At 42.7% G+C, this 27,149-nt stretch overlaps 2 protein-coding genes across 2 annotated transcripts in view; one reads left to right on the top strand and one right to left on the bottom strand.

The window, feature by feature from the left end:
• LOC107145079 (transmembrane 9 superfamily member 3-like) overlaps positions 1-4,428 on the bottom strand; it is a 26,214-nt gene extending 21,786 nt beyond the window's left edge. The window contains exons 1-2 of the mRNA XM_048795370.1: positions 4,371-4,428; positions 22-200 (exon numbers count right to left, since the gene is read on the bottom strand). Of these exons, the coding sequence (XP_048651327.1) occupies positions 22-200; positions 4,371-4,428 (237 nt within the window). The remainder of the gene's footprint in view (positions 1-21; positions 201-4,370) is intronic.
• A 4,755-nt stretch (positions 4,429-9,183) lies between these two features.
• Positions 9,184-9,632, top strand: LOC107145393 (60S ribosomal protein L31-like). Its single transcript, XM_048794892.1, has one exon. The coding sequence runs from the start codon at positions 9,226-9,228 to the stop codon at positions 9,607-9,609; it is 384 nt and encodes a 127-aa protein (XP_048650849.1). The 5' UTR covers positions 9,184-9,225; the 3' UTR covers positions 9,610-9,632.
• Positions 9,633-27,149: the final 17,517 nt, after the last annotated feature.

Raw genomic sequence — 27,149 nt, 5'->3', positions numbered from 1 at the left:
TGGGAGCGCGGGGCCACGGGCCGGGCTGCTCTCAGGCCGCCTGCGGCTCTGTGATGTAACCTGGCGCAGCTGCTCGCTGGGAGGAGCCAGGGGACCAGGCGGCTGGGGCCGCACCAGGGGTCGCTGCCACGAGCCGCCCTTGAAACGTGGCTGGTCCAAACTGAGATGTGCGGTAAGTGTAGATAGAACACACAGCATTTCTGAGACAGTACAGAAAAAGAATAACAAAGTTCATATTTTTTTTTTCAGTATTGAGGATTGAACCCAGGGTCTTGCGCATGCTAAGCAAGCGTTCTACCATTGAACCACACCCTACCCTCCCCGCCCGATTTTTTTTTTTTCTTTTGAAACGAGGTCTCTTAAATTGCCCAGGCTGACCTTGGACTTAGGTTCACTTATCTACTCCTAGAAGCAGCAGAGGGGGTGGGGGAGGGGGGGTCTGCTTTTTAAATAATGAATCTTTGTGCTCACCTCTGCCCCTAACCTTCCTATGTCATTTCTCTCTTTGGGACCCCAAAATGAGAGGATTGCGGGTCCTCAAAGGGCCGTTCAAGCCCTGGCATTCTGAAACTAAATTATTCCCGAATTTCATCTTATCTTGTGATACTACTTCCCCAGTTGCTAAGTGCATTGCTCTCTGGAAGGCCAAGTTAGCTTTTCCCTAAATCTGAGATAGGCGGGGCTAGCATTATCCACTTTTGAAGTTGAGGAAATTGGGTTGAGGAATGTGGAGTGATGTGCCCCAGATTAAACTGAGGAAATGGCTTCAGGAATTTTGGAATGATGTGCCCAAGATCACACAATTATTAAGTGATAGATCCGGAACTAGAGGCCACATCCTTTGATCCTTGCTCAGTGCTCTTTCCACCACACCTTGATTTTTTTGTTGTTGTTTTTTCTTTCCTTTTTTATTCTAGGATTTACTTCCTAACCATAAACCATAACTTCTGTCAGGTGTGACTCCAAGATTACTCACAGTGATGCCCTCAGTTCCAGGCACTTGGCATGCTCAGCAGCCCCCTGGCTTTCCTCTAGTTCTATCATCCATTCTGAATGCCCCATTTCCAATAAATTCTTATAGTTTCTTACCAATTTTGACTCTTATTTGTCACACCCCCTTCATATCACCATGGGCTTTCAGCATTTTAAGCCAGAATGCAACCCTATCTAGGTCAGTGTACTTAAAAGACAGCTCTCATATAGGCTGTTATTGCTTCTGCACTTCACTTAGCTCCATCCAATCACTTGTTCAGCATCTGAGGTCACTAAAGAGATGAAACATGGTCAGAAATGGCATGAACTGGAAGACCCTTGGAGATCTTCCAGTCCAAAGACCAAGCAGAATTTGTAAGTGAGCAAAGTCCATTGGTCATATTAAAGGATGGGGTCAAGACTCTGGAGCAGAAGGGTACATGCCCATCTCTAGTCAGTTGCTAGGAAAATGTACACAATGTGGTCAGAGAAGACAGCCACATTTTTACATGAACTGTCCTGTGTGTTGAGTGTCAAGAGCTAATGGAGCTAATCGAGCATTGTTAAAAAATAATAATACTGTGCAGGCCAAATGCATATGTGGACTGGCAGCTCTTGATTTGCCAGTTTATGACCTCTACTCCAGTTGCTCCTTTACCTTTAAGAAGGCCTATGTCATGCAGCAGATCCAGAAGAAAGGAAGGCAGGTCCCAGATCTCAGATATTTTGTTCAGAGCTCATCACAGTGTACTTAAAAGCTGAAAAGCAACTCTTGCCAATTCAATTAAGCCTCGTGAGATCTAGCTCTAGGGAAAATTTTCTGAGAAGAGATGAAAATTAAAAGATGCTTGCCTTAGTTCCTGGCACTTTCACTTAGCTTAGAAGCAAATATTTGGCAAGTTGGGCAAGCTAACTTATATTTAGGAAAGAGCTGCACATACTCATGGAATTCCTGCGGGCACAGTCCACACTGACTCAATTAAGATGCAGGGAACTTTGCAGGGGAGCATTTTTTAAACTTTCTATTTGGGAATAATTTCAAACTTACTGAAAAGTTGTAAGAATAAAAATAGTATGTAGAACTTGCATGTATCCTTTATGTGTTCACCTATTTTTATCATTTTGCCCATTTCCTTAATTATGCATATTCCATATACAAAAATTTTGAGCCGTTGGAGTTTCATTCACATACATTAGACTTTTTACTCCTAAATAGTTCAGTGTGCTGGCTATGATGGTGCAGGTATGCAATCCCAGTAACACAGGAAGCTGAAGCAGAGGACTGGAAGTTCAAGGCCAACCTGGGCAACTCAGCAAGACCCTGTGTCAAGAAATAAAAAGGAGAACTAGGAATGTAGTTTAGTGGTAGAAGTCCCCTGGATTCAACCCTCACTATCACAAAAAATAAATGTGTGTTTATATGTGTGGGTGTTTATCCATCTAATTATAGATGGATAGAGGCATGGAATGATGGTTAGAGATGTGGTAAAACTAGTAGGATATAACTAATGAGAACAAATTTTTTTTCAAAGTATAGTAATAAATTGACATGAGTACAAAAAAGTTCTTAAACAAGTAGGATAAAGTGTTAAAAGTACAAATAAAGTGTTAGAGTTATGGGTGTTAAACTGTAAAATTCTTTCATTTTTGCGTATATTTTAAATGTTTCCTAATAAGACATGGAGAAGGAAAGACATTCATACACAACAATGTATAGTTCATTTCAGACTTCAGTCACTAGTATGGTAGAGAAATAACAGACTTGCTGTGGGAGCAGGGAAGAGAAAGTGATTATTTCTGCTGGGATGGATGGCAGTGGGGGTTCAAGGAGAGGGTCACAGAGGGGAGGATTCCTAGGAACTGGGCCTGAAAGATAAGCTTTTGAAGGCAGAGGAAGAGGGAAAGTAGGAAAAGGGTTTTCCATTAGAATAAAACAGGGCAACATGAAAATGCCAGTCCTATATGAGAAGCTGCTAATGAGCAAAGAGACTTTGGAGGAACAGAGAGGCAGAATAAGAGGCTGACAAGCCAAACTGCGCAGACTAGGAAGACCTTGAAAACAAATCAGTATCTGGATGTGATTCAGTCAACCTGGGAGACTCTGAGAGCGTGAGTAGGGTGATGGCTTGCTTTTGGAAAGATTCATCTGAAAGCTAGAATAGAAAAGTAGCCAGGAAGAGAACCAGCCATGCAGGGATGGCAAGACTGAAGGTCAAAATTTCCTTCCTCCTTCTCTTTTTTTTTTTTTTTTTTAATATTTTTTTGTTGTCAATGGATCTTTATTTATTTATATGTAGTGCTGAAAATCAAACCCAGGGCCTCACACATGCTAGGAAAGCACTCTACCACTGAGCCATAACCCCAGGCCCCCCCTTGTTTATTTATACTGGGAATTGAACCCAAGAGTACTTCACCTGAGCCACACTCCTAACCCTTTTTATTTTTTTATTTTGAGACAGAGCCTCACTAAGATGCTTCAGGACTCTCTAAGTTGCTGAGGCTGGCCTCAAACTTGCAATTCTCCTGCCTCAGCCTCTGCCATCACTGGGATTACAGGTGTGCACCATCATAGCTGTTTATTAGACTGTCCTCAAAATTCCTGGGCTCAAACGGTCTGATCTGCAAATAGCTAGGACCACAGTTAGCCACTGCCACACCTGACTCTGTTGTTTTTAGTAGCAAGCTGAAAATTAGAGTAATTTTTGTGACAGGAAAATGTGTCACAATGTGAGCTTTCCAGAGGCAAATTACCAAAATAATTCAGTTTGTTCTTATCCCCAGTTCTCTAGGGACTCTGATATCCCCAAAGACATCCTGTTCGTTTTTCAACTCTGGGCTGTCCATAGACCACCCCTCTGGCACTCAGCCACCACCCAGAAATGCAGCTCCAAAATAAGCACTCAGGGAAAACTGATTTCCAGACCTGCTTTTGCCCTGCTTCTCTATCTGGACCCCAGGTTCCTCATCTGTACATGGTTGTGTTGGCCTGATTGTTCTCTAAGCTTCCAGTTTCAAGACATCCTTTGTGTGTGTGTGTGTGCGCGCGCGCGCGCGTGTGTGTGCATGTGCTTGTGTGTGTGTGTGTGTGCACGTGCGCGCGTGCTGAGCCACATCACCAACGCTTTTTATTTTTTATTTATTTACTTACTTACTTACTTTGAGTAGAGTCTCACTAAGTTGCTGAGGCTGACTTTGAACTCATGATCATGCTGCCTCAGCCTCTCAAGCCACAGAGATTACAGGTGTGCACCACCATGCCTGACCTCAAGACGTCTTTCATCCTGTCTTCTTGCAACTAGCCTCCTAGGTGCACTCTCTCAAATGTTCATTTTCCTCTTGACTTAAAGTTCTTCTGATCATGGAGCTCCCACTCTGTCCTATCTAGCCACCTCTTTTACCTCTTTTCTCCCCCATCAGGGGCATCACTGCAGCCTCCAGCTCCAGCTCCAGCTCCATGCTCCAGTTGAGAGAGCAGACCAGGGTCTCTGAGCTCCAGGAGCTGAGTGTGTGAAAAAAGTAATACCTCCATCTCCCTGGGTTGTTGTGAGGAACAAGAATGTGACCTGCCACTTCATAGTACTCAGCTCCTCTCTTGCACACCTTTCTCCATTTCCCAAAGTTCAGAGGCATCCTGTAATGACTTACCCTAAAAGATCTCAGTAACAGCCCTTCCTTATCCAGGAGCCATAACACTTTGCTTCTAATCAGCACATTAGCCCTGAAAGGAGGACAAGGGCAGCACAGCAAGGCCCTTCCTGAGTTCCAGGAAGAACACAACAGTTACACACATACACTTGTCACTTTTCATTCTCACAATGAGCCTGTATTTATTCCCCTTTTGACAGATAAGGAACGGAAAGCTCAGAGAGGCTATATAACATGCCCAAGGTCACACAGCCAGATCCAAGAAATTCACAATGAAAGTATCAAGAGGAACAGTTAATTCAGTGTTCTTCCAGTCCTGATTTTTGTAAGTAAGTAATATAATCCTCATAACTAGGCCTCACATAGGCCTGAGGACTATAGCCAGCTGACAGAACAGACTGAAAAACCCTTGTGCTAGTGGAACTCTGACCAGAAGTCTAGTAGGATGTGAAGACTATGCAAACCTGGCATTCTGGGCAAAGGCCTGGAGGTGTTTTTTGCTGTTTCCTGAGGGTGAGTAGAAGTTCCTCAGAATTGTTCATTCAGTGAGCAACTTCTGAAACTTCACTTGGGAGCAAATTGTTGGAGGAGAGGGAATAAGGCAGAAGAGAGCCTTCCAAGCTCTCTCAAAAACAAGAAGCCCAGAAATAGTGAGGTGCTTGCAGAGGAAGCACATAGAGAAGGGGAGCAGAAAGAGAGAGATACTCCCAGTGGCTCTGATGAAGGGAAACACACAGGTGCTTCCTTGGGGGAAGCTCATACCCACCTGAAGCACGGTATGCCAATCCTGAGCAGCATCCAGGGTCCTACCAGATGTGTTGTTATAGTGGGTGAGGGTCCCCCAAGACCTCAGTTCTGATATTCACTGAGTAGCCAGAAAGGTGTCTGCACACCTTCTGTATACCTAACACCATACTTGGGGGCCTGGTAAATGGTTTGGGGAATTACAACACATATGCCATTCCCAGGAGGGTCAGGGAAGTATAATAAGCATCCACTGACTTGGATGAGGGTCGGGGAAATACAGTAAGCATCCACTGACATGGTTCAAGCCACCTCTGGGTCCTATCTTCGTTGCTCATTTATACTGCCTCTGTGGTCAACACAGATGGCTTTCCACTAGTGTTGGGAGCCACGACCAGGTCGGGATGGCGCCTGGCGTTTTGCAAGAAGGAGTGGTTGAGAGGTGACACCAGCTAGCCATTAAGATGATGATAATTAAGTTAAGGTGTGTATAATTGCTGTGACTAGATGATGCTGGATTGAAACAGGCTGTGTATTCATTTGTATATAGACCCCTGCTGTCCTGCAATAGGGCAGCTCCTGCTGCCTAGGGCGCCCACTACTTTTGAGTTCCCTGTTGAGTTGTCACGGAGCCTGGTGGAGGGCTGGGAGAGTTCCCAGGGAGTGCCAGTGGAGTGCCTGTGGAGTTCAGGCAATAAAGTAGTTCCTGTTTGAACCTACAAGTGCCTCATGGCCGCTCAGTTATTTGTGCCCAGCCAGACTGCTGCACACTAGAGACTGAATTTCTTGGAATCACTGTGCTCTGAGAGCCCATGATTATGAGTAAACTTTCCTGACCTCATTATCTGTAGGATTTAAAATATATTTAAAAATTATTTTTCTTCCCTTTTAAAGGTGGAGCTTAATTCCCCTTCACTTGAATATAGGCCAGGCTTCTAATGCATAGAATGGCCAGATGCAGTGCTCTATGACTTTAGAGGTGTAGCCATAAAAAAGATTTCTAGCTTCCTTCTGGCTCCTTTCTCTCAGATGGCCAACTCTAAGTCAGTCACCATGTCTTAAGGACATGTTAGCAGCTCTGTGGAGGAGTACCCCTGGGAAGAAGGTAAGGTCTCCCGTCAGAGCCAGCACCACCCTGCCAACCATGTGAGTGATCCATCTTGGAAAGTGATCCCACAGTCTTAGTCAAACCTTCAGATGATGCTGCCCCAGCCCACACGTGAGTGCAACCTTGAGTCTCTAAGCCAGATCCACTCACCCACATCATTCCCAAATTCCTGATATGCAGACACTATAAGAGATGATAGTATTGTATTAAGTCACTGAGTTTTGAAGTAATCTGTGCAACAATGAGTAATTAAGACATTATCATAACATAGATGCAAAAATTCTCAATAAAATTCTGGCAAATCATATACAAAAACATATTAAAAAGATAGTATACCGCAATCAAATGGGGTTCATCCTAGGGATGCAAGGTTGGTTCAACATATGAAAACCAATAAACAATTCATCTCAATAGATGCAGAAAAAGCATTTGACAAAATACAGCACCCCTTCATGTTCAAAACACTGGAAAAACTAGGGATTGTGGGAATATATCTCAACATTGTAAAAGCTATCTATGGTAAACCCAAGGCCAGCATCATTTTAAATGGAGAAAAATTGAAAGTATTCCATCTAAAAACTGGAATAATACAAGAATGCCCTCTTTCCCCACTTTTATACAAACATCATCCTTGAAACTCTAGCCAGAGCAATTAGGAAGAAGATATCAAAGGGATACAAATCAGAAAAGAAGAACTCAAACTATCACTATTTGCCAGTGACATAATTCTATATTTAGAAGATCCAAAAAATTCCACCAGAAAAGTTCTAGAACTAATAAATTAATTTAGTAAAGTGGCATGATATAAAATAAACACCTGTAAATCAAACATGTTCTATACATCAATGATGAATTTACTGAAGGAGAAATTAGGAAAACTGCCCCATTCACAATATTCTCAAAAAATAAAAATAAAATACTTGGGAATCAAACAAAAGAGGTGAAAGATGTCTATAATGAAGACTACAGAACACTAAATAAAGAAATTGAAGAAGACTTTAGAAGATGGAAAGAACTTCCATACTCCTGGACAGGCAGGATTAATATTGTCAAAATAGCCATACTACCAAAAACATTTTACAGATTGAATGCAATTCCTATTAAAATCCCAGTGATGTTCTTCATAGAAATAGAAAAAGCAATCATGAAATTCAATGGGAATAATGAGACACACAGAATAGACAAAGCAATCCTTAGCAAGAAGAGTGAATTAGAAGGCATCACAATACCAGTTCTTAAACTAGACTATAGAGCCATGGTAACAAAAACAGTGTGTTATTGGCACCAAAACAGACACTAGACCAATGGTACAGAATAGAAGATGCAGAGACAAACACACATAAATACCGTAGTCTCACACTAGACAGAGGTGCCAAAAACATTCACTAGAGAAAAGATACCCTATTCAATAAATGTTGCTGGGAAAATTGGAAATTTTCAAATTGAATTTCAAAATAAAAATTAAACCTCTATTTCTCACCATGCACGAAACCCCAACTCAAAGTATCAAAGACTTAGGCACTAGAACAGAGACCGTGTGCCTAATAGAAAAAAAAATAGGCCCATATCTTCACCAGGTTGGCTTAAGATCTGACTTCTCTAACAAGACTCCTAAAGCATAAGCAGTAAAATCAAGAATCAATAAATAGGGCGGCTGGGGTTGTAGCTCAGCGGTAGAGTGCTCACCTAGCACATGCTAGGCCCTGGGTTCGATCCTCAGCACCACATAAAAATATATAAGTAAAATAAAGGTATTGTATCCAAATATAACTAAAAATTAAATATTTAAATAAATAAAGGGTTGAGGTTGTGGCTCAGTGGTAGGGTGCTCATAGCATGCATGAGGCACTGGGTTCAATCCTCAGCACCACATTTAAAAAAAAAAAAAAAGATAAAGTTACTGTGTCCGCCTAAAACTAAAAATATTTTTTTAAAAGAATAAATAGGGGGCTGGGGATGTGGCTCAAGCGGTAGCTCGCTTGCCTGGCATGTGTGCGGCCTGGGTTCGATGCTCAGCACCACATACAAACAAAGATGTTGTGTCCGCTGAAAAACTAAAAAATAAATATTAAAATTCTCTCTCTCTTTAAAAAAAAAAAAGAATAAATAGGTTGGGGATGGGGTTGTGGCTCAGTGGCAGAGCACTTTCCTAGCATGTGTGAGGCACTGGGTTCAATCCCCCGCACCACATAAAAATAAATAAATAAAGGTATTGTGTCCATCTACAACTAAAAAAAAATTAAAAATAAATAGGTTGGATTCAAACTAAAAAGCTTCTCAGCAAAGGAAACAATGTGAAGAGAGAGCTTGCAAATGGGAGAAAATCTTTACCATATGAACCTCAGAGCATTAATCTCCAGGACACATAAAGAACTCAAAAAACCAAATAACAAAATCAAATAACACCAAGAAAACAACACAATCAATAAATGGGCCAAGGAACTGAACAGACATTTCACAGAAGAAGAAATATAATTGATCAACAAATATGTGAAGAAATGTTCAACATCTCTAGTACAGAGAAATGCAAATCAAAATTACTTAAGATTTCATCTCACTCCAGTCAGAATGGCAATTATCAAGAATACAAGCAATGGGCTAGGATTATAGCTCAGTGGTAGAGCACTTGCCTAGCATGTATGAGGCACTGGATTCAATTCTCAGCACCATATAAAAGTAAAAGGTATATTGACAACTAAGAAAAACAAATTTTTTTTTAAAAGAATACAAGCCCTTTCCAACTTGGGCCTGGCAGAATGGCTCCCGCAAAGAAGGGTGGCGAGAAGAAGAAGGGCCATTCTGCCATCAACGAGGTCGTGACCCAGGAATACACCATCAACATTCACAAGCGCATCCATGGAGTGGGCTTCAAGAAGCGTGCTCCTTGGGCCCTTAAAGAGATCCGGAAATTTGCCATGAAAGAGATGGGAACTCCAGATGTGCGCATTGATACCAGGCTCAACAAAGCTGTCTGGGCCAAAGGAATAAGGAATGTCCCATATCGTATTCCTGTGCAATTATCCAGAAAACATAAGGAGGATGAAGATTCACCAAACAAGCTCTATACTTTGGTAACCTATGTCCCCATTACCACGTTCAAAAATCTACAGACAGTAATGTGGATGAGAACTAACTGCTGATAGTTAAATAAAGTCATAAAACTGTAAAAAAAAAAAAAATACAAGCAGCAATACATGATAGCAAGAATGTGGGGGAAAGACATTGCTGGTGGGACTGTAAATTGGTGCAACCATTATGGAAAGCAGCGTGGAGATTCCTCAGAAAACTTGGAATTGAACCACCATTTGACCCAGCTATCCTACTCCTGGGTTTATACCCAAACGACTTAAAATCAATATACTACATTGACACAGCCACATTAATGTTTATAGCAGCTCAACTAACAATAGCTAAACTATGGAACCAACCTAGAAGCCCTTCAATAGATGAATGATAAAGAAAATGTGGTATATATACACAATCCAATATTACTCAGCCTTAAAGAAGAATTAAATTATGGCATTTGCTGGTAAATGGATGGAGCTGGAGAATATCATGCTAAGTGAAATAAGCCAGTCCCATAAAACCAAAGGCCAAATGTTTTCTCTGATATGCAGATGCTAATTCACAATGAAGGGCTAGGTAAAAATAGAGTTACTTTGGATTCCGCAGAGGGGAGTGAAAGAAGGGGAGAGGGTGTGGGGATAAGAAACAGTAGAATGAATTGGACATTATTACCATAAATATATAAATGACTACATGACCAGTGTGATTCTACATCATGTACAACCAGAAGAATAAGAAGTTATACCCCATGTATATATGATGTGTCAAATGCATTCTACTGTCATGCATAACTAATTAGAACAAAAATAAATTTTATTTATTTATTTTTTTTTGAGAGAGAGAGAGAGAATTTTAATATTTATTTTTTTTTAGTTCTCGGCGGACACAACATCTTTGTTTGTATGTGGTGCTGAGGATCGAACCCGGGCCGCACGCATGCCAGGCGAGCGCGCTACCGCTTGAGCCACATCCCCAGCCCTAAATTTTAAATACATAAATCTATTTTAAAAAATGACAGCATCTTTCTCAATACTGCCTCTCCCCAAGCTCTCTACCCTCCAACCAGACTGAGCCACTCACTGTTTAAAACAGTATGTTTTTACTGAGTACCTTCTGTGTGCCAACCAGCCATATGCTGGGCTATGGCAGTAACCCAGCTATACCAGCTGGGCCTCATGAATTTAAGGAGTCACACACTCATACTGCCCTGATTCACACTGTGCTGTCCCAGAAAGCTCATCCCAGCTCACACCTTTGCATTTTTTAATTGACCTTTCTCCTTCTGCACAGACAAAAGCTTTCCTCCACAGGGCCTTTTCTGATTGCCCCATTGAAAATTATCTTTCCCATCTTTAAACTTGACTACTGCTTTATGTTAAACTTAGTTTGGCCATTTAACATCTTCCATGTGCTATGATTATATATGTCCTTTAAGTCCCCATTAATGGCCCTAGGCTCCTCAAGATGAATGTCTTACATCTGTATACTCCACAGAAGGAGTGGACAAAGTGTTCTTTGCATAGTAGTTACCACTCAAGAAATGTTCATTTTGCAAATGAACATATGAATAACTTGACCATAATATAACAAAGAAGCTAAATACCAAAAGAGAAAAATACTATGTGATGGAAGCTGGAGGGAGGAAGGAGAGTTCTTTCCACTGGAAGAAAGCAGGAAAGATGTACAGTCTATACTAGAAAATCTCATATGATTTGTTTTGTTTTGTTTTGGTACTAGGGATTGAACTCAGGGCACTCTGCCATAAGCCACATCCCCAGCCCTATTTTGTATTTTATTTAGAGACAGGGTCTCACTGAGTTTCTTAGTGCTTCACCATTGCTGAGTCTGGCTTTGAACTCTGGATCCTCCTGCCTCAGCCTCCCAAGCCATTGGGATTACAGGTGTGTGCCATATAAGGAGGTTCCCTTTGTGTGTGTGTGTGTGTGTGTGTGTGTGTTGAACCCAGAGCCTTGTGCATGCAAGGCAAGTACTCTATCAACTGAGCTATATCCCCAGCCCCTAGATTATATTAATCATACCCATTCCCCCATGACCTTCTCCTGGGTATATGTGGTTATGATAAATAGATGCATATATTAAAAAAAAAAGACTAATATAGGAGCATTCAGAGTTTCATTATTTATAACAGGCAAAAATTAACTAACCTAAAAATTCAGGCTAGGACTAGAGCTTAGTGGGGTAGATCATGTGCTTAGTATGCATAAGGACCTGGGTTCAATACCCACCAAAAAACAAGAAAAATCAGGCAAGGGCTGGGTGTTGTAGTGCATGCCTGTTATCCCAGTAGCTCAGGAGACTGAGGCAGGAGAATTGTGAGTTCAAAGCCAGCCTCAGCAATGGCGAAGCACTTACCAACTCAGTGAAATCCTGTCTCTAAATAAAATACAAAAATAGGATTGCGGGGAGCTGAGGCTGTGGCTTAGTGGCAGAGTATTTGCCTAGCATGTTTGAGGCACTGGGTTCGTTTCTCAGCACCGAATATAAATAAATGAATAAAACAAAGGTTCATCAACACCTCATATAAATAAATGAATAAAACAAAGGTTCATCAACATCTAAAAAAAATTTTTTTAAAAAATGAGATTGGGGATGTGGCTCAGTGGTTGAGGGCCTCTGAGTTCATACCCCCTCCCCCCCCCAAAAAAAAAGCAAGGGAGGAGACTTAGTTTAGTGAGTTTTTGCCTTACCTAGCATGCTTAAGGTCCCAAGTTCAATTCCCAACACTGAAAAAGAAAAATCTACAAAGGAATGGATAATGCACTGCTATATGCTCATAAATAGAACACTACATAGCAATAAAAAAGAAAATACTGTGGGCACACACAATCTTATGACTGAATCTCAAATATATTAAGCTAGGTGCAGGAAGCTGGACACAAAAGAATTCATAATTGATGAGTTGATTTTTGTTTTGTTTTGTTTGTACTAGGAATTGAACTCAGGGGCACTTAACCACTGAGCCACACTCCGAGCCCTTTTTTATTTATTTTGATACATGGTCTCACTAAAATTGCTTAGGGCCTCACTAAATTGTGAAGGCTGGCTTTGAATTTGTGATCCTCCTATTGCCTCCCTAGCTGCTGGAATTGGAGTGGTGTGCAACTCTGCCTGATTAAATTGTTCCATTTATATATTATTCGAAGCAAACAGAACTAGTCAGGCCCAGTGATTCAAGCCTTTAATCTCAGCAACTCAGGAGGCTCAGGCCAGAGAATCAGAAATTCAAGAACAGCCTGGGCAATTTAGTGAGAGACCTTGTCTCTAAATAGAAAGGGCAGGCCTGGCTCAGTGACACATGCCTATAATCCCAAAGGCTTGGGAGGCTGAGACAGGAGGATTACAAATTCAAGGCCAACCTAAGCAATTTAGCCAGACCCTGTCTCATGTTAAAACAATAAAAAGGACTGGGGATGTCGCTCAGTGGCAAAGTGCCCCTGAGTTCCATTATTAGTAACTGCCCCCCCAAAGACATATACACAACACATTATGATCATCATCATTATCACTGTCATGTACTAAGGATCAAACCTCAGGGCCTTGTGCATGCTAGGGTACTGCTTTACCAACTGAGCTGCATACACAGCCCAAAATCTATTTTTACTTTTATTTTTATTTATTCATTCATCTATTTATGTATTGATTGATACCAGGGATTGAACTCAGGGGCACTCAATCACAGAGCCACATCTCCAAACCTATTTTGTATTTTATTAGAGACAGGGTCTCACTGAGTTGCCTAGCAACTTGCTGTTGCTGAGGCTGACTTTGAACTCTGAATCCTCCTGCCTCAGCCACCTGAACCTCTGGGATTACAGTCATGTGCCCCCGCGCCCAGCTCATGCCCCAGTATTTGTGTTTGTATGTGTGTGTTTCTGGGGATTGAACCCAGGGCCTTATGCATGCAAGCCAAGCACTCTACCAACTGAGCTATATCCCCAACCCCTCATGCCCCAGTATTTTAATATTTATTTGTTTATTTTTGGTGTCATTGGTATTGACCCCAGGGCTTTGTGTATGCTAGGCAAGCACTCTACTATTGAGCCATATCCCCAAACCCTATTTTAATCATTTTTAAGTGTATGGTTCAGTAACATCAAGTACATTCACATTGTTATACAACCAGCACCTCCATCAATCTACAGAACTTTTTTAATCATCCCATACTGAAATTCCACACCCACTAAAAAATAACTCCCCATTTGGATCTCTTACCAACCTGGTAAGTTTACCCACTGTTCTACTTTCTGTTTCTGAATTTGCCTATTTTAAGTATCTTATATGAGTGGAATCATAAAATATTTATCCCAATGTGCCTGACTTACTTAGCATGTTTTCGTATCAAAATTTCATACCTTTTTAAGGCTAAGAAATATTATTATAATACATGAACATGAACATCCTTGCCTTGAGCATAACCTGAATTTTTCTTCAAGCTTCAGCATTGACATTCTGAATTCTTCTTTCAGTGCCTCAGGCAGAGGGGTTATCTTTATGACTATGACCTTTCTTGAAGGTTTGTTCCCTGCTTCAGTCTCTTGAGCAAAAGGAGTGAGTGAACTGTGTGTTCTCTAGATAGAGAAGGGATGTGGCCTTTGATCTTCACCCTTTCTTGGGCTGGGAGCTCCTTTCATAAGAGGCCAGTGGTTTGGAGGAGGTGAACTAAGGGTGTTGGAGGCCACAGCTAGAAGCACACATCTGACTCCTGTATCAGGACAGGCCACTCCCCTCCCTACCCAAGCCAGCTGGGTGAAAGCCACCACCAGGCATTTTTCCAGGCACACATCACCCCAGAACCCAGCCAGAGATCAGCCCTGATACCAATGGGGAATCCCAGACAATCAGCACCTAAGTCCAGAATCCCGCCTACAGAGAGGGAGGTGCAGCCTGGTTTGGCTCTCCAGGGCACCTAGGAGATAGAAACAGTGCCCAAGGGCATGTTTAGCTGGTTTATGCATCAAAGCCCCTGCCCCAGAGAATCTGTCTAAGATCCCAAAAGACAACATGCAGCAGCCAGATTTTGTACCTGCCTATCCTTGAACTGAGCATACTTGTCATCATCCTTGCTTAAAAACTTGAGAGAGCTGGGCGTGGTGGCATACCAACTGAAATCCCCACCAGTTGGGAGGCTAAAACAGGAGGATTGCAGGTTCGAGGCCAGCCTGGGCAATTTAGTGAGACCATGCCTGAAAATAAAAATAATTTAAAAGGGATGGATATATGTAAATGGTTAGAGTGTTTGCCTAGGCCCTGACGTCGATTCTCAGTACTGGAAAAAAAAAAAAAAAAAGAAAAGCAACAAACAATCATGAGAGAAGGGCTGGGGGTGTAGCTCAGTAGTAGAACACTTACTTCATGTTCACAAGGCCTTAGGTTTGATTTCCAGCACTGCAGAAAAAAGAAGTATGTTGTTACATCTTCCAAAGTTAACCTGTAACTTGATCCCCTTCTGGTTTCTTCACTGATGAGCTGTGATGCTTTCAGGTGATATTGTAACAGGGGTTCCCTTGTGGCTTACATGTTTATTTCTTTTTCCAAACCTCCTCCTTTCTGATCTTCTCCTCCCTGATCTTCTTTTCCCCTAACCTTTTCCCTGATCTTCTCTGATCTTCTTTTCCCTAACCTTCTCCTCCCTGATCTTCTTTTCCCTGATCTCTCCTCTATAATCACATTTTCTCTGAATCACCTCTTTAAAAACCCCCTGTTCCTCCTGATGGGCAGAATCACAGTCTTTGGGACAAGAGTCCCCTGTATTTCTCATTTGCTAGCAAAGCAATAAACCTTCTTTGTCCTGGGCTGGGGTTATAGCTCAGTGGTAGAGCACTTGCCTGACATATGTGAGGCACTGGGTTTTATTCTCAGCACCGTATATAAATAAATTAATAAAATAAAATCCATTTTTAAAAAAAGGCTGGGGGTATAACTCAGTTGGTGGAATGCTTGTCTCACATGCACAGGCCCTGGGTTCAATCCCCAGCAACAGTTGCTGGGGGATTGAACTCAGGGCCTTGTACATGCAAGCCAAACACTCTTAACAACTGAGCTATATCCCCAGCCCCTGAATTCATCCCATTTATTGATTCTTGATTTTATCTCTTGCCCTTTAAGAGTCTGATTTAGGAAGTCAGGACTTAATCCAACAAGATGAAAATTTGGACCTACTTTTTCTTCTATTAGGTGCAGGGTTTCTGGTCTAATTCTTAGGTCCTTGATCCACTTTGAGTTGAGTTTTATGCACAAGCAATTCTTGTCCAAGCCACTTGCTCAAGTTGGGGACTCACTTGCCCAAGTTAGATTAGAAAGTCATTGAAAAGAACCCCACTCAGCCAATGAACAAGAGAAATACACAGTTTGTTTTAAGATACCACCTGGGGAATCTGTGCTTACTGTGATGGATCTGAGACGCCTCCCTGGGCCTCTAGACACTAGGATTTTCCTCATTTCATCAGGAATAAAGTACTAAGCAAGTAGTTTGGGGCCAGAGCATCTGGCCAGGAGCCCTGGCTCTATCCTTATAAGGGGGTAATCTTAAGCAAGTCAGTTAAACTCTGCAAACCTCAAGTTGCTCATTTATAAACACAACAGTCATACCCTTCAATTTCACAAGGTTCCTGAGAGGGTCAAGGGAAATAAAGGCAGTCTTTTATAAATGATGAGATTACATGGATGATAAGGACTATTATTAGTAATGGCCAGGCATTCTCTATTCTTTTTTTTAGAGAGAGACAATTTTTTTTTAATATTTATATTTTAGTTTTCAGCGGGCACAACATCTTTGTTTGTATGTGGTGCTGAGGATCGAACCCGGGCCGCACGCATGCCAGGCGAGCGCGCTACCGCTTGAGCCACATTCCCAGCCCAGCATTCTCTATTCTGGTATTGGCCTTGCCTTACCCAGGGTAAGTCCCTTCTCCTCTCTGCATGAACTAGAAGAACTTCCCTGTTGATCAAGTCTGACAGTCAAGGATGACTGTAGTGAGAAATTTAGGCCATGGGAACCTCTGGGAGGGAAGGCCAGGCAAGGCAGAGAAGCAATCAGTATTGAATGATGGAAAAAGTGACCCCACATGGGGAGTCCAAGATTCTGGCAGCCTTGGATTTAAGTAGGTAGGTCCCTCTGTTTGTCCTCTGTTTCCTGAGCAGCTCCAAAGTGAAGCCTACCCACTGAGTGGCAGGCCAAAATGAGGCCAGGGCCTATGGCCCTGCTGCTTGGAAGGGCCACTCTGAGCAGAGCTGGTATCTGCTGGTCAGGCAGACATTATGTCATCAGTGCATCTGGAAACCACAGACCCGCCCTTCCGGGTCTCCAGGGCCCTAATGCTCCCTGGCCAAAATCCCTGAGTTCCACACTCTTTGTGTCCCCAACCCTTCACATTCCAGGATCCCAAGGAATTGAACTGAGACTTCCTGGGCTTCTGTCCAAGCAGCTAGTTCTAGTTTCCCGTCCCTTGGGAGTAAACAATACAACATTAAACAAAGGCCACTGCCTCAGCCTTGAGGAAAGTACTGGGTCTTGTTAAATGTGGTGCTTAACTGTTTACTTCTCTATACCCATATTTTGTTCCAAGATAGAAACTGAGGGAACTATATTTATTGTTATTCTCCTGTCCCGTCCCTTGAATATCCAGGTACTACAAATATTGCTTACTTTGAGATACTGGAGCAAACATGTTTTGACTTGAAAACTTGGGTGTTTGATTCCAGCTTTGCTCATTCTCTTTATTTTTTCCTAGGAATTGAACTCAGGGGCATTCTACCACTGAGCTACATCCCAACCCTATCCCCCTTCTTTTTTAAACAGGGACTCATTAAGCTACAGAGGCCTCAGTCACCTGGCATTGCACCTTCTTAATCAGTCAATCTCTCAGCCTCTCAAACTGTTTTCTTATCTATAAAATGGGTCCAATAATATAGACATCTGGAGTTACTGTGAGGACACTATGACTCACTGCATGTCAGGTGGTCATGGTCACACACAGTAGGTACTTATTGTAGCTTGGTCTTCCCCACTCTCCATTCTTTCAGGAGGCCTTGGTGCTCAGACTTGAGCCCAAGGCAATGCCCTGGAGGGTTGTAAAATCTTGAATTGCTGGGTCCCTACACCAAAGCCTCTGTCTGATTCAGCAGGTCTGGGCAAGATTCTGAGATTTGCATTTCTAACAAACTCCCTTGGGCAGCAGCTGCTATTGCTGCTGGTCCTTGACCTGCACTTTGAGAACCACTGTTAGAGGAAGTGTGCACAGCCCTCCCTTAACTGTGAGGGAAGAAGTGGAAGAGCTGACACACCTGCCATCTCCTCCCAGTACAGGCCTTCAACCAAGCTCTAGGGATTGTGGATTTAGCTCAGTGGCAGAATGTTTGCCTAACATACCCAAGGCCTTAAGTTCAGTCTTCAGCCCTGAAAAACAAAACAAGCTCTTTGATGGACCTATTAAATGTGCAGGACTTCACATATTTTTAATGGCTTTATTGACATAATTAATATATCATAAAATTCTTCCATTTTAATAGGATGAAGTTTTGGAAAGTTTACAGAGTTGTACAATCATCTCAGAATCCCGTTGTAGAACATTGCCATCACCCCCCCCAAAAAAAAAAAAAATTTGCTTAAACCCACCTGTGGTCAAGACCCACGCCCACTCCAATCGCCAGGCAACTGCTGGTCTGCTTCCTGCCTCTAACTTTTGCCATATCTATAAGTTTCATATACATAGATACATACCATATATGAGCTTTTGGTATCTGGCTTCTTTTGGTCAGCCTAATGGGAATGGAGGATGTGGCTCAGTGGTAGAGTGTTAACATAGGATGCATGATGCCCTAGGTTCAACCCTCAGCACTGCAAAACAAAAACAATCAGCATCATGTTTTTGAGCTCCATCCATGTTGTAGCATGCAATAATAATCCATTCCTTTTTAGTCCTGCCTAGTACTCCATGATATGGAGATACCACAATTTATCCATTCACCAGTGACACACATTTGAGTTGTTTCCAGTTTTTGACATTGTGAATAAAACTGCTATGAACATTCATATGCAAGCTTTTATGTATTTTCAAATGCTATTTTTAAGCATCAGTCAGGATTTACCAACCTCTCTTCTCTGGTCATAGTGTCTACTCTCTCCACTGTTAGAGGTGTTGGGTAAAGGGTCAATTCCAAAGGGCTAGTGTGGGGCCCTAGCTTCTCCCACCAGCAGTTAGCCAGTTGATATCAAACCCAGACCCCTCCCCAGGTCCTGTCAGTCCATAGCCTCACCTCATCCATCATCATTGCACTCCCGCTCATTACCCCAAATGTTATGATTTGATTTAGAGCTGGTGATTAGAGGATTTTGCCTTTCAGTTAAATTAAACTTTTCAAAGCAGCCAGTAGGGAGAGAATGAAAACAGGATTGACCCAGATCCTTTGAAAATCCTGGAGCTTCTCATTCATCAGAGCATCACTAGGCCTGGGATGTCCCTTTGAACGGGGTACAGTCTGGTCCAAAACTAGCATTGTCTCCATAGAGCACCTCTCTCCATAGCTAGTCAGGAGCAAACCCAGGACCCATACGCTGGCCTTCTATCACAACCACCCTGTTCCCTTTATGGGGTTTGGCAGACTTCATTTCTAAAACACCTAAGCTCTTCTTTTATCTCAGGCACATTGCAGCAGCTCTGTGGGACAGTGCCTTTCCTGTTCTACTTTAGAGACCTTCTATGAAGGTCCATGGAAAGCCACATGATAAGGCCACCAAAGTATACCCTGTATACACACGTTGTCACTTGTAAGGGCCCAAAAGGAGCTATCAGAGCAAAGGTTAAATCTCCAAGACCATTTTCTCCAAGCCAGGGGCCAGCTTTTTTCTCCAAGGACCAGTTCCTCTCCAGTTTGGCAAACCTCTCCCATGCCAGGCAGTTCCTGAACTCAAATCATAGGTCATGCCATTTGTATAGGAGGTTCTGGCCTCAGATCAAAATGTCTAGGTCTGTGCTCCTGTGGGAAGATGGGGAATAGTGACCTCAGGCTCCTCACTTGTGCCTGGGTAATGCTTTCAATCCTGCCTCTTGCCTGGACCAGCCAATAGAAGGAGGTGGTAGATGTACCTGTCATGGGAGAATTATGGGGCTTTTATGGGCTAACTCATGTCAGAGAAATACAGAGGGAGGAAGTGGCTTTGTTCCTAGAATCAGTGAAGTGGAAATAAATACCCTTTTGGAAAACAGTCTCCCCTGAGTAGTCTCTTTCAACTTGCTACCCAGATTCACCAAGTCAAAGAGTAGCTCTGCACCAGAGTTAAAGTTGCACTATGTAGTAATGAGAGATTGGGTGAATTAGTCCAGAACTATATGCTTGGGATTGGGGTTATTATTACTGTTATTATTATTATTAGTAGTAGTAGTAGTATTTGGTGCCAGGGATTGAACCAAAGGGCACTCAACCACTGAACCACATCCCCAACCCCTTTTTATATTTTATTTAGAGACAGGGTCTCACTGAGTTGCTTAGGGTCTCACTAAGTTGCTGAGGCTGGCTTTGAACTCACAATCTTCCCGCCTCAGCCTCTTGAGCCCCTGGGATTACAGGTGTGTGCCACCTTGCCCAATTTGTGGCTGGAGTTATAGCTCAGTGGTAGAGTGCTTAGCACTTGTGAGGCCCAGGATTCCATCCCCAACACCAAAATATTGTCCCCCAAAAGCTATGTGCTTGTACATATCGTATGGAAAGGATTTACAGCAAGTGGACAAGAATAAAGGCCCAGAGTGTGTCAATCCCAGGCCCTGTCACCTACTACCTGTGTGACCTGGGTAAATTAACATCTCTGACCTCAGTTTCTTCATCCATAAGATAGTAATCATCTCATAAGTTTATGTAAAATTCTTTACTCATTATCTGATAATAAGTGTGTCCAAAGTGGCAACTGTCATGTTCATTTTATTTATTTATTGTGGTGCTGGGGATTTAACCAGAGCCTCGTGAATGCTAAGCACAAACTCTACAATTAAGCTACACCCCACCTTATTTATTTCTATTTAGAAGAAAATCCTCCAAGTGGGTGCACTGTTCTTAGAGGTTCTGCAATAACAGGTGAATGCATGGAGTGGAAAGAATAAGGGCCTATTAGATCTCCTTGCTCCAAAAACCCACATAATATATTGTTCTCAGAGGATATATCAGAAATTGAGCTGGAAAGAACTGATATTACTCAGCTTTGATATTTATTTATTTACTTAGTATCAGGGACTGAACTCAGGGGTGCTCAACCACTGAACCACATCCCAGCCCTTTTTGTTTCTTTTTGAGAAAGAGTCTTGCTAAGTTGCTTAAGACCTTGCTAAATTGCTGAGGCTGGCTTTGAACTCTCCATCCTCCTGCCTCAGCCTCCTGAGCCACTGAGATGCATACAACACCACACCTAGCAGATTTTATTATTATTATTTGTTGTTGTTGTTGGGGGGGGTACTAGGGACTGAACTCAGGGGTACACAACCACTGAGCCATATCTCCAGCTCTATTTTGTATTTAATTATGAGACAGGGTCTCACTGAGTTGCTTAGCACCTCGCTTTTACTGAGGCTGGCTTTGACCACACAATCCACAAGCCTCAGCTTCTCAAGCCACTAGGATTACAGGCATGCACCACCTTGCCTGGCTAGATTTTATTTATTTATTTATTTATTTGTTTGTTTGTTTGGTACTGGGTATTGAACTCAGGGGCACTTGACCACTGAGCCACATCCCCAGCCCTATTTTGTATTTTTTCATTTAGAGACAGGGTTTCACTGACTTGCTTAGCACCTTACTTGGCCATTACTGAGACTGGCTTTGAATTCAGGATTCTCCTGTCTCAGCCTCCCCAACTGCTAGGTTTACAGGTGTGGGCCACTGCGCCCAGCTTAGATTTTATTTTCAATAAAGCATTTTTTTGTGTGTTTCTACTGTTCATTCGCCCTTTGGTTTCTTCATTTTTATTTGTTCATTCATCCATTCAACAGAAACTGAAGTGACAGCAGTGTGTCAGAATCTGTGAAATGTGCTGGAAAAAAGTGTTCTCAATACCAAACACATTCCCAAAAGTAAAGATTTGTACAATGTTCAACCACTTTTGCAGTATATTTTGTTGTTGTTATTTTACCTTCTCACATCTTTCAAGGCAGGGATAAGAAAATAAAGACTGAGGTTGTGATGATTCACCAACTAAAAAGTAGCATGACTGACTCAGATTCAGGTCTTCTGACATTACAGCAGTTCACTTTACAGGATACCTCACTGCCAGAGGACAGAGTAATTAATAAATGAGTAAGATGGGGCCCCTCCCTGCAATTCTCCATAATTGATGCTTCTAGAACACTGGTCACCTCCCCTCATTGCAGCCTCTTCTTTAGTGCCATATTAGAGGTACTTATTTTCATGGCTCTCTCCATTCTTTGTGGGATCTGGAAGGCAGAGGCAGTTCTGACTCATCTCCATATTCTAAGAGCCTGCCCAGGATAAGGTAAAGGATCCTAACAATGCTCATTGTCCTTCTGGGTTCTTAGTTGCCAACAATGGAGCAGGGCCTGGGGCATAGGTGGTGCTCCAGCTATAAAGAGGCTATAAAGAAAGTAGCAGGATGTGGTGCTACACACTTGTAATCCCAGCTACTTGGGAGTTTGAGGCAGGAGTGTCACAAGTTTAAGTCTAGTCTGGACAACTTAGTGAGACTGTCTCAAAATGAAAAAGGGGGCCTGGGGTGGTGGCTCAGTGGTAGAGTGTTTGCCTAGCATGTGTGAGGCACTGGGTTTGATTCTCAGCACCACATATAAGCAAATAAATAAAAAGGTCCATCAATAACTAATAAAAACTTTTAAAAAATGAAAAAGGGCCGGGGATAGAGCTTGATGGCAGAGTACTTGCCTATCATATGTAAGTCCCTAGACCTAGATTCAATCCCCAGTACTATAGTGGGAATGGGGAGCAAAGATCTGGCTTCTATGTGAAGGAAGTAGGAGAGAGTAGGAGTTTTCAAAGGTTCTGGAAGGCCAAACAGAATTCTGATGTACTTCTATGTCCCAGACTGAAGCTCAGAGTATGGGGAGACCTACACATATCTATAATTAAACACAAGAGTAAGGAATACTTCCAGCCCCTGCAGAGGCTTAGAGCTTGGGTCCAAAACTTCTGATGGCCAAAGCTGCTTAAGTTCCTAGACAAGACCTTTGAGTTGGCCCTGGTCAGATGGCCTTGCCTTACAGAGGCATGGAGACACAGCCTCCTGACCTTGCCTTGCTCAAATGTGTAGATGGGCTTCACTGGAGCCAACCACTCAGATGCAGTGGAAGCCTCAGGGCTTAGGGAAATGATGTGGCTCTCATCTGGACACCAACTTTGAGAGTAGTCTTTGAGCCTGATGTGGAATATTCCAATAAACAGCCCAACTGAGCTGTGGGTTCTGAGCTGTGGGTTCCTCTTTCCCAAACTCCTTTTTTTTTGCACCAGGGATTAAACCCAGGGGTGCTTAACCACTGAGTTCTGGCTGCCCCCCATTCCCCCCTCCCCCCAGGCCTTTTTATTTTTTATTTTGAGACAACATCTCCCTAAGTTGCTTAGGGCCTTGCTAAATTGCTGAGGCTGGCCTTGAACTTGTGATCCTGTGATCCTCCTGCGGGTCAGCTTCCCAAATCACTAGGATTGCAAGTGTGTGCCATGGTGCCTGGCCCCAAACTCTGGATATCCTAAAAATTATACAACTCCTCAACCACCTTCAGTCTGTGTCTATCTATCTCTTTCTTTTTTTTATTTTGTACTGGGAATTGATTACCAATGAGTTATGTCCCCTGTCCTTTTTATTTTATTATTATTTTTTTTTAATTTTGAGGCAGGGTCTTGCTAAAATTTTGAGGTTGGCCTTAAAACTAGGATACTCCTGTCTCAATTTCTTGAGCTGCTGGATTACAGGCATATGCCACCATACCTAATCAACTTCAGTTTCTCTAAAGTGAATTCTGTTGACCAAGGGATGAGCCAGAGACAAGGGGCGGGGTGGTGGGGGGAGGGAGAAAAAGAAATGAGAGATAAGATAAAGCATTTAATTGTATGGAGAAACCCTGAGGATCCAAGGAAGGGGTCATCAATGCTGCCCAGGGAAGCCTGAAAAAGCTTTGGAGGAAGAAGAGGATTGAACTGGGTAAAAAGGATTGGCAGAGGTTTGCTATGCAGTGGGGAGGGAAAGGAGCTTTACAAGAAGGCACAGCATGTTCGGGGACACAGAGCTGTCAATAGGTAAATTGAAGAATGCTGAGAAGTCTGGCTGGACTGGACGATGAACAGGGAGGCAGGAAGTAAGGCAGGAAAGGCCAGCAGGGCAAAACAGAACTTGAGACCTTGCTGTGACCTTAGGACAAAATCTAAACTGTTTGGGAGGTTGAGAAGTTTTGTGTTCGGAAGAGAATCTAACATTTATTCTGAGAAATAAAGCTGTCTTGCAGTGACAACACTGGGTCCAGAGGCTTCCAAGCATTTTCTCTTTGTCACACAATGTGTACCTTTTACAGACAGGGACACGGAGCTATGATGCTGTGGTCCTTCCACAGGCCCAGAACCATATGAGCAGGGAACAGGATGGAAGCAGAGACCTCAGCAGAGCCATGATAGCCCCTTTGAGGGGAGGATGTCCTTCTGTGGAAAGAAGCAAGTTGCAGCTTTTTTTTTTTTTTTGGATATTTTTTATTTGTACTTGGACACAATACCTTTATTTTATTTTATTTGTTTGTTTGTTTGTTTATTATGTGGTGCTGAGGATTGAACCCATGTGCTATGTGAGTGCTATACCACTGAGCCACAACCCCAGCCGAGGTTGCAGCTTTTTAAGGAGTTTCCTCTTCTGTTTTTTTCTTTTTTGATACTGGGGATTGAACCAAGGGATGCTGTACCACTGCACTAAATCCTGACTTTTGGGGGTTTTATCTTTGATTTTATTTTATTTATTTATTTTGGTACCAGGGATTGAACCCAGGGGTGCTAAGCCATTGAGCCACATCATCAGCCATTATTTTATGTTTTATTTTGAGACAGGGTTTTGCTTAGTTGCTTAGGCCTCACTAAATTGTTGAGGTTGGCTTTGAGTTTAAGATCTTCATGCCTCAGCGTCTTGAATCCCTGGGATTACAGAAGTGTGCTAACACATCTATTTTCTTTCTTTCTTTTTATTTTTTGTACCAGAGATTGAACCCAGGGACTCTTAACCACTGAGCAACATCCCTGGCTCTTATTTATTTATTTGTTTGTTTATATTTTTTGAGATAGTTTCGCTATGCTGCCCAGGTTGGCCTTCAACTCTTGGGCTCAAACAGCCCTCCTGCCTCAGCTTTCTGAGTAGCTAGGCTCGTACCACTGTGCCCAACTCTCTTCTGATCTTTTTTTTTTTTTTTTAAATATTTATTTATTTATTTTAAATCTTTGGTGGACACAACATCTTTGTTGGTATGTGGTGCTGAGGATCGAACCCGGGCCGCATGCATGGCAGGCGAGCATGCTACCTCTTGAGCCACATCCGCAGCCCCTCTCTTCTGATCTTAATATCTAACACCTGGATCCCCTCTCCAGCCACCACAGCACCAACCAAAATCTCATATAAATCAGAGACCTCAGCAGAACCACTTCCTTCTCCAGATTCTGGTGTGACTCCAGATTCTGGTACACCCAGTGCATGGTAGAAGCTCAGTAAACAGCTGTTGGATGAAATTTCCTTTTGGTTTTGGCCAAGAAGTGTCTCCTGACTCTCTTGTTCACCAAAGTCTTACGGTAAAGAAAGGGTCTCCATCTACTTCCACATTGACCCTTAGGGTGAATGCTCCTCAGATTGTTCCCCAGTTCAGAGAGCCACTTAAGGGAGACTTCCTGGAGGGAGTAAGGCCTACATGACTGCACTTGAGAGGGAGGAGAAGTGGAGGGGCAGAGTGGGAGGTGGGCTCACAATGAGGTTGGGTGTGGGGAGGCCACTTGCAGAAGCCACTCAGAGAGAAGAGTGTCAGTTGCTGCCACCTTCCGGTGCCTAATTTCCTCATCTGCAAAAGGCGGTGCTCACACCTGCCTCAAGCAGGCCTCTCTGACCAGGTGGTGGGTGGTTAGAGAGAGTGGAGGGAGCAAAGTCCAGAGAGGAATGAGCTTTGCCTGACCTGAAGTATGACCAGGCCCTTAGTGGGTGGTCATTGCATGTCTCAGATGTAGCTAGTTATATGTTTGTCCTGCAAAATGGACTCAATAATGGTATCTACCATTTTGGTGTGGCGGCACATGCTTATAATCCCAATGACTCCAGAGGCTAAGGCAGGAGGATTGCAAGTTTGCAAAAAGGTATCTACCTCATAAGATTTCATGAGGACTAGTTTTTTGTGTGGTACTGGAGACTAAATCCAGGGATACTCTAACATTTAGCTGCCTCCCCAGTCCTTTTTTTTTTAAAGAAAGGATCTTGCTAAATTGCTACAGGTCTTGTTTAGTTTCTGAGGCTGGCCTTGAATTTGCAATCTCCTGCCTTGGCCTCTGGAGTCACTGGGATTACAGGTATGAACCACTATTCCTGGCTTCCTTTTCATTTTTTATTTATTTATTTTTTGGGGGAGGGTGGTACTGGGGATTGAACCTAGGGACACTTTACCACTGAGCTATATTCCCAGTTCTTTGTAATTTTTATTTTGAAACAGGGTCTTACTACGTTGCTTAGGGCCTTGCTAAATTGCTAAGTCTGGCTTTGAATTTATTATCCTCCTGACTCAGGCTCTGGAGCTGTTGGGATTACAGGTGTGCATTACTACCCCTGGCTCCTTTTTATTTTTTGAGGGTCTCATTAAGTAGCCCAAGCTGCTCTTGAACTCACAATCTTCCTGCTTCAGCCTCCCAAATAGTAGCAAGTTCTTTACCACTGAACTACACCCCTAGCCCTGCTATCTTGATTTTGTCTGGGTTTTGTTTGTTTAAAAAAATAATTTTGTACTTGTAGATGGACAGGATGCCTTTATTTTATTTATTTTTATGTGGTACTGAGGATCAAACCCAGTGCCTCATACGTGTTAGGCAAGTGCTCTACCATTGAGCTACAGCCCCAGCCCATGGGTTGTTTTTTTTTTTTTTTTTTTGTTACTGGGGATTGAACTCAGGATGTTTAACAACTGAGCCACATCCCCAACCTTTTTTATTTTTATTTTGAGACAGGGTCTCACTAGGGCCTTGCTAAATTGATGATACTGGCTTTGAACTTGTGATCCTCCTGCCTCAGCCTCCCCAGCTGCTGGGATTATAGGTGTGTGCCACCACACCTGGCTTGTCTATTGTTCTTGTAGTTATATGGAGAATCACAGATGAATCAAACACTGAATTTGCCCTACCCTTTGTGCTGGGATCATAATAATCATACATTGGATCTTTGACTAAACTGTGCTAAGTACCTCATATATATCAATATATCAAGTCCTTGAATTCACCAACTACCCCACTATTTATCTGCATTTTAGAGGTACTAGATCTGAATTTTCTGTGCTGGGGATGTGGCTCAAGTGGTAGCATGCTCGCCTGCCATGCGTGCGGCCCGGGTTCGATCCTCAGCACCACATACAAACAAAGATGTTGTGTCTGC

This window comes from Marmota marmota, unplaced genomic scaffold (assembly GCF_001458135.2).
Source record: "Marmota marmota marmota unplaced genomic scaffold, marMar, whole genome shotgun sequence".
Classification (NCBI taxonomy): Eukaryota; Metazoa; Chordata; class Mammalia; order Rodentia; family Sciuridae; genus Marmota; species Marmota marmota.
This window is presented reverse-complemented; position numbering and strand designations above follow the sequence as displayed.

Excerpts from the sequence above, each read along its gene's own strand:
- LOC107145393 (XM_048794892.1), top strand. The coding sequence starts at position 9,226 with ATGGCTCCCGCAAAGAAGGGTGGCGAGAAGAAGAAGGGCCATTCTGCC.